The following is an 8,328-nucleotide window of genomic DNA, read 5'->3' as shown; positions in this document are numbered from 1 at the left end:
AGGATGCTAAAAAAAGGAAGTGGAATGTAGATAATTATTTATTTTTTTTAAGTGATTTAAATGAGTTTTATTACCGAACATCAAAATGGCTATCAATCGCAGTATGCCATAGTGCATCTGATGAAAATTTAACATCACATTGGCCAAGTGTGCCGCCAGTAGTGCGTATACGCCGCCGCTAGCTCCAACCAGGTACACTTCGGGATCAAATATGCTGGTGCCTGTAGAAAGATAAGTAAAAATGGGATAAAGGAAGAAAATAAGTACTTTTTATGTACAGATCGACAGATCGACAGATCGACATATCTCGGCAAGCGGTTCGATTACGGGATAGGTCGATTTACCACTCAGCCGTCGATATAAATATTTATCGATATCGTTATCGGTGTTAATATCGATATATTTTTGGATGTCATCGGTACGTTTATCGATATCGTTATAGAAATAGAAGATACCTCCGATTAATGTTATTAAATTTTCTTTGAAATGATAAAGTCAATGGGTAGTTGGATCAGTTTTTGTGGCAAAAAAACGTTTTTCATATTTACTTACAAAATAAACTCTTTGTCCTTGGTATTTGATAAAGAAAACTTCAAACCAAAATTTGGTTTTGTAAAACAAACGAAAACTGGTTAGTAGATGTCCAAAGTCGTCAGTGAGTTAAACAATGAACAATGAAGAAAAAAGGAAGTACTTCTAGGGTCTATAAGTGTTATTTTTTTTAGTTTTTTTTTTTGAAAACTTAAAAATTATTTTTTAATGAAAGTTGAAAAAGCTCTTAAAATATGTTGGCCGCAAATGGCCATGCTTGTGACCTTTGAGAAAAAGGTTTTTTTTTTTGTACAGTGGAAACAAAAGGATGTTTGCAATTTTGTTGCTGAAAAGGCTGCTCCGTTTATCTTTTCAACTGACAAATTAGGAAATTCAGACCTATTAAGCTTTCAATTGAAATTGATATGTATAATTGGCGCAAGATGCGTAGTAAATTCAAATATTTTTTATTAAAAAAAAAACTAACTATTGGATCGTTTTGAACTTGTAGAGGATTATCTGCTCTAAAATTCAGTATTTTTTATCTTTTTGATTTGAGTTGGACCAAAATTTGTTAATTTTTCATTAATTTAAATAATACTCCGATCCCCCTTGACGGAAAATTTTGGATATTTTATTCTGAACATGTTTATGAACCAATTGGCACATTTTGCGCTGCTCCGGAGTTTTCTTAAGTCCAGATTGACTGTACTAAAAGTGCGAGTTTACTTATTAGACCTCTTTAGCTGAGAACATGCAGACCAATTTGAATACATTAGTCAATTTTTCGTTTTAGTTTTTACAAATACTTACCTAATGAACCCGCCAATACACCGGAAAAGTATATACAAGCGATTCGCCCCGATCCATGCACCATCTCTAGCGGTAAGCCGAAAAGTAATTGAACACAGAGGTTAAAGCCAAGATGAAACCAACCGGCATGTAATACCATATACAATATGAAACGCCACACTTCAAGGCGTTTATCGGGACGGTAGATGAAGAAGGAATCGATTGGAACTGGGCCCGCTGGTTCCGCTTCGCCAATGCTGAGTGTGTGATAGGCGAAAAAGCAGAGCTGAAAGAAAGATATGTATGTATATGGATACAAACTATTAGTAAAATTATCAAAATGAACTCTCCTACAATATAAAGATAACGTATCTATACGTTTTTTAGAACTACTTTCGTATTATTAATAAAGCACTAAAAATTCCATAGAACTTTACATCGGATACTACTGTAAGACCTATTAATACAGTCTTTTTATCAAAGCTCATAGCCGTGCTCTAAGTAAAGAGGCTCATCTTTGGCTCCACGATGTAGGGAGAAAGAGGTGGCGCAATCAGCACTACCGCTACTTTGTTCTTGGCGAATTTGACAGAATCAGCTGTTCGTGTGACGTCATTTTAGCAAACTGTTTGTATGTATGCAGAGATGTTTATATGTATGTAAATATGGCGCCCTCCATGGTTTGACAGTTAACCCTCTTTCTCTCCCCCATCTCCAATTATTCTTTCCTATTCGTTGCTATCTTGACGTCATCACCCGCAGGAATGTGCAATCTTGTATTCTATCATTCTTGTTTGGCTCAATATGCATGTNATTCAAATTATTGTAGAAAAAAATGCAACCATGCGCCACAACCACATGTTTTTCGTGTTTGCAAATTCTTGCTAGCAAAATTTTTTCCAGCAAGAATTTGCAACTTCTCTCCAAGAGAACTGTCACTTTGCTCTCACAACGCGAACGCGATTTGGGCAAAAATCGTGATAATTCGTACAAATTGGTACAAATTTTTTGCTCGACGAACAAACCTAATAAAAATTGTCACATTTGGAGTGAAGAGAATTGACGCGAAATCTCGAGGCACTGCTACATTCACAAAAGCTCAATGATTGGTGTGCTTTATGGGCCGGTGAAATCGATGATCCTAACTTTTTTTTTTTAAATGCGAATGACGAAATTGTTACCGCCAACGTCGAGCGCTATACAGCCATGATTACCGATTATTTCATGCCCCAATTGAATGGAAATTCGACTGAAGACATGTTTTACCGAATGAACCGCGCCACATGCCAAAAACGGGTGAAACAATCGACCTGTTAAAGCAAACATTTGGTGAAATGGGACACTCAATTGGCTACCGAGATCGTGCGATTCAACACCACTCGATTATTTTCTCTGCGGTTACTCGAAGATATTGATTTATGTATGTATAAACCATTTCCGAGATACGGCCCCATTACTCGAAAAAAGGTGCAGCATTTTACTTCTTTGTAATATAGTTAAATTTCAACTTGAAATTATTACTCAATTTAAAGTTCTACATATCTAAAAAAAAACACCCTTTCGCTACCACAAATACGGTATTTTCAACTTACTCTGGGTCAAGGCACATTGAACAGGTAGTATCAGTATAGCAGCTGATTTTATTTTTTTCAAAATATTTGGTCTCGAAAATGTCGAATATTTTTAATTTCTTCTCACAGAAATTCTAAATTGTTAAAATCTATTTGTATGTGAAACCTTTTTCCATACAAATCAAGCGATTGAATAGCAGCTTTTAGAACGCTCGCCAAACTCAGCAGCACAACCGCTGATTACTGGGCCTCGCAAAATATGGATCAATGCTTCGAAAAGAAAGAAAGAAAGAAAGTTGGAAAAATTTTTATTTTTTCCAATTTAAATTTTTTTTTATTTTTTGTATTTCACATGGCATGCTTTGATTTAGAAGAAAAAATTCAGAACAGTTGTTGACACTTGCGATACCAGAAGCAACAGCAAAATACACACAAATGTTGTTTTTGCTCTAATGCTACTACCTGTTTGATATGCCGTGCTCTGGGTATTGACTTTTCTTTATTTTGGTATTGCCGACTTGTCTTTAAAAAACTTTGAAAAAAGTCGATGAAAAGTGGTGTTGGCTTCTGACTAAACAATCTAAAAAATCCAAAAATTTTACGACTTTCTAATATAGGACAGTGTATGCTACCACTTAAGTTTAACACACGTTCATACATCCATACTTATACAGGTAAATAAATTAAAAATAATAGGTAATATTGGCATGCATACATAAATTAGTAATACACGTAAAACAAAGTTCAAAAGACGTCCACGCCGCTTTCCCAACGTAGTTTGCCAGCACTTTTCAATCGCATAATACTTAAGCAAATCATTAGTAATTCCGATCCATACATTCGAATATTTTTATTACAATTTTGAAATATTTTTTTTTTTTTTAATTAAGACTCACAGAACACTTAAAGCGAGTACATATGTAAATATTTAAGTAATTGTAATTCATAATAAAATTTTGCAGTTTAATTAGTGATTATGTTATGCTATTACTAAAGGCTGAAGCCATAAAAATGCCGAATTTCTGATTCGCTTGGGGAAATTTTAAGAAATTGGGTTGGATTTAAAATTTACATTCCTTGGTGTTTTTTTCCTTGAATCAGAATCTGACATTGAAGTTATTCAATTGGCTCTAGTTTTTGAGATATTTGGGGAAAAACGGGTTTTTGACTTTTTTAACTCCTATAGGAAGATATATGTATGTAGACGTGGAATACAATCTTTTGAATGTTATAACATGAAAGCTTAAAGATTGAACTTTTAGATTCCAAAGTCAGAAAAATTTAATCCATTTAAATTGTGTGGCGGCCGCTATGTTTTTGTGATTAGCAGTGCGCCCTACCATTCCGCAGGACCTGGGCTGAAGCCCGGTTCAACCCAACATCAAAAAATTAAAAATAAAAAAAGGTATTTTTTTTAATAGCGGTGGGCAATGGCAAACCTCCGAGTGTATTTCTGCCATGAAAAACAGCTTCTCATAAAAATACAATCGCTTTTCGGAGCCGGCGTAAAATTGTAGGTCCCTCCACACCACAGAAGTGGCTTGTCAAACATACTTCAAACCTAAGTACTTTTCCCATTTCACCATATACCGTGCAAACATGATTCGTTGAAGCAAAAATTAAAAAACAAAATCTTTAATATTAAAAAATGGTTAAATAAACAATTGGGTTTTCCAGATCGAAAAATATTATTTTTCTAGCTTCTATACAATTTCTACGAATTGTGGTTTTTCCCATTTAAAAAAATGGAAAACTTTGAGGCCTGAAGGGACCTCCAAATATTTATTAATTTCAAAATGAAAAAATAGTGGGAAATGTTTTTTTTCGATATGGAACAATTCTAGGGGGTGAGAGCATTAAAAATCCTACTTTACTTATTTTGAACCACCCTAATGTACATTCATAGTATGTATTTACTATTATAAGATCGCAAAAGGTTTAATAGCCATCTTTAAATTGGTGCATCAAGCATCAGGGAACTGTCAAAAATCTTAATGCACATACAGTTTTTATGAAAGAAAGAAAAAATACTCGTTTCTTTAGGGATAACGCACTGACGTTGGAAAACGCAACGCTTAGCGCTCCAATTTAGGGATGGCTGTGAGCATCTAAATAATAACGACCTACTTACCTCTATGATTGTCATTAGTATAATGAATAAAGGCGGGGGACAACATGAATAACGATCGGCATAATATTTGCGATCACGTTCTTCGGGCAGTATTTCCATGGCAACGACGTGCACCATTTTCTTAAAGAATGGCGGTTCTTCTAGTACAAGATGGAAGTCATTTTCGGAACAAACCTCGCGATCACGATGATGAACTGCACATTTAAAGCTACGTGAACGTTTCCCGCTCATCTGAAAATAAAAAAAAATATTGAATTCATGAACTTTCTTTCATTTAAGGATCTTATAAAAAATGTTTATTTAAAATGGTATTAAAAATTTCCAATGTTTTAACTTAGATAATATTTTATCTATTTATACAGCAGAATCGACAAATTTTTGGCTATGTATGTATATTAGGGTGGCCCAAAAAATTTTACCTCCAGCCACCCCCAGATCTAAAGAATATCAAAAATAAGGAGACACGTATTTTTTTATTTTGAAATCGATAATATTTAGCCGTGCCGTTTATTTTATAGCAATTCTACGAAAAAAATTTTTTCCCCATGTAAAATACATACATGGGAAATTTCAAACTTCGTTAGCAAAAGTTTATGATTTTTGGTGAGCTTTAATTTTCTCACATTAGGGTTGTACGTTAGCGTGGTAGGAACTGAGATCTGTTGAGTAAGTACTAGAACGGGAAACTTGGGCCAATGCACTTTGGAACAAAACAAAATTGTCTTCTCAAGACCATAACAAAGAAATTTAAAATATAAAAAGAAGTCCCTCGAAGAAAAAAAAATAAAATTACTTCGTAAGCTTTTAATATGATGTATGAATGTATTTACCCTGCAAACCCTGTTTTCGGAATACTTTGAAAAGTAGAGAACTCTTAAAGAATTCGTATAGAAATCATTGTTTGTCTTTCCGATTTTTTGCCAAATTTTCTAAGATGAAATATACTGGCACACTTTGAAAAGCAATAAAAAAATAATGCTGTGATGCAAAGAATTTTTGCAGAACTTTTTTTAAGAAAGTAGGAACAGAATGATTTTCTTTCAAAATTCGTAAAGAAATCGTTACAAAATTCTAAACAAATTTCCGATACTCTTTATGATTTTGTTAATATTTCAGGAACTTTGGTTTACAGGGTATGTACGACATTAGGGTGTTAAGCAAGCTTTTTAAGTACTTCTGCGCCACCTATCGGCAAAATTAGACTATAAATACGATTTTCCAAATGTCTCGACTCCTGCGCCAGCAAGCAGATTATTTCATACTGCATTGTCATTGGTTTATGAGCTTAGTTTGAAGTTTCAAGTCTCAAGCTCATTGAGTTAGTGAAATATTTGTTGCAAAATTCCACGACCTACATACAAATGTACGTATGTACATATTTACATACAAGTGAAGTTAAATAAAAGCTTATAAAAGGCATTTTCTATAATCCTGGACGTTGCAGCAAAGAAATTCCGAAAAGTTAATATTCCTGTGTACATTTGGACCACCCTAATGTAGATATGTACTTATCTATGTATTAGGTTGACTACCGAGGGGCTATACTAAAATGAACAAAATATTTTCCATCGGTTAGCAACTGTTACATTTTCAAACGCTTATGTCATTTGTCAATTAACTATCTGCTAAGGCAAATGCAAAGAAAGCGGAAAATCAAAATTGTGACTAATTAATGGTGAGACTTGTTGCACGAGCTTGCTTGCTTAATTAAAGTAAAGCAAGTACAATTCGCAATAAATGACAGCTTCCTGTTAGTTTTGATTCCGTTGTCATTAGAACAGATTGCATACGACATTTATAAATAAGTGAAGAAATCTAAGAGCGGCCGAGTGCTTCATCAGTCTTTTTTAATTTAAATGCATATATAGTTATCGTTATGTCGAAGCTGGGTATTTCTGAATATCAACAAAAAAACGCCGTATTTTGTTATTAATTTTGTACTCTTAAATGTCAAAGGATTTAAATAAAATTTAATATTTTAGAGCAAAATGTTTGTTTATAACCAAAAATTATCATTCTGAGACTAAGTGCCCGAAAAAAATCAAATTCACTCCTCCGTTGCTGCTACCTTTTCAATAGGTCTTGTAGGTACCTAACTCATTTTTTGTAAAGTTAAAATTGGAAAATTGGAAACAAATTTGTTTGGCGTTCAATTGAGAATTAAGAAAATCTTAGGGTTAGTCGGGCGCATTTCATAACTCTGAACCTCCAGATATCCGATTTGACTCTGCGCCTTGATGTTGTCACAAAATGGGGAGGAACCTACAGTTTTACGCCGACTCCGAACGGCGATTGTATTTTTATGAGAACCGAGCCAGCAAAAAATCCGAAAATTCATCCAAAAAAAGACAAAAAGTGAATGAAATGCGATTTTTGTACGTTTACCGCTTCCTTTGACGGTCCGTTTTCCCACTAAAGTGTGCGGCAGAAACGTACACATGTACCGACAAGTACCGAAAATGGTTGTGAAACGGAGATGTTTTTTGCTGTTTTTCTCTGAAATTTGTTTGATTGAATTTTTCGTTCAACACGCTTTGCATCTACACTTCACGGAAGCTTTTTTATTGTTAAAAAAAAAAGTAGGACGCACCTAAGGGATTCGAACCCGGCACTTTCTAGATGCTAACAAATAGTGGTACGCTCCTCCACACGCTCAGCCACTGCCGACTACTTGATGAAAAAAGTCTGATGAGGAGATGTGGTGATCTCCGAAATATTAGCTATATTTTCTTCCGTTTGTAAACTAATGTTGTTTTCTCCGCAAAGAGTTGTCAATAAAATCTTCGTCAAGCTCAATAAAATTGTTGAAAAAGGTAGTCGTTTCCATAAACAGAAAACTGTGCGAGACCGCACTGTCTTTAAAATTTACGTTTCTCTACTGGCTGGGAAGCTTATTCATGGCAAAAATACACTCGGAGGTTTGCCATTGCCTGCCAAGGTGCGACCTCTATTAGAAAAAACTTGTTTATGATTTTTTTTTTTTTAATATCCGAATCGGGGCTTGAACCCAGGCCCTGCGAAATGGTAGCGCGCTCAGCTAACCACCCACCAGATACGCCTATTGCCATTGTAACACCACATAGTGGCAGAAATAATGCCCCTGTATCAAAAATAAATCGGTTCGTTCCGTTAAAGTGTACTAAAGTGGGGACGATCAGATGATAGAGTGAGGAAACTTTTCAGAGAAAGTACTTACTCCGAAAACTATGTAAAATGATTTTTCCATCTTTTTGTTCTTATTATGTAAATGTTTCTTATATGCCGGGATTGTGAATAAAAATTGTATTACAAAAGAGCTATGAA

The 8,328-nt window shown here is 34.6% G+C and overlaps 1 protein-coding gene across 1 annotated transcript; it reads right to left on the bottom strand.

The window, feature by feature from the left end:
- Nucleotides 1-74: 74 nt before the first annotated feature.
- Nucleotides 75-5,256, bottom strand: LOC108380868 (rhomboid-related protein 3-like; the record flags this gene model as incomplete). The annotated part of the gene is made up of 3 exons (XM_017637265.1): nt 5,026-5,256; nt 1,345-1,609; nt 75-221 (listed from the first exon to the last, which is right to left on the bottom strand). Coding segments are annotated over exons 1-3 (643 nt in total), but the record flags the coding sequence as incomplete, so codon positions are not given.
- Between the last annotated feature and the right edge of the window lie 3,072 nt (nt 5,257-8,328).

This window comes from Rhagoletis zephyria, unplaced genomic scaffold (assembly GCF_001687245.7).
Source record: "Rhagoletis zephyria isolate East Lansing unplaced genomic scaffold, Rhagoletis_zephyria_1.1 Rzeph_scaffold_20644, whole genome shotgun sequence".
NCBI classification, from domain to species: domain Eukaryota; kingdom Metazoa; phylum Arthropoda; class Insecta; order Diptera; family Tephritidae; genus Rhagoletis; species Rhagoletis zephyria.
This window is presented reverse-complemented; position numbering and strand designations above follow the sequence as displayed.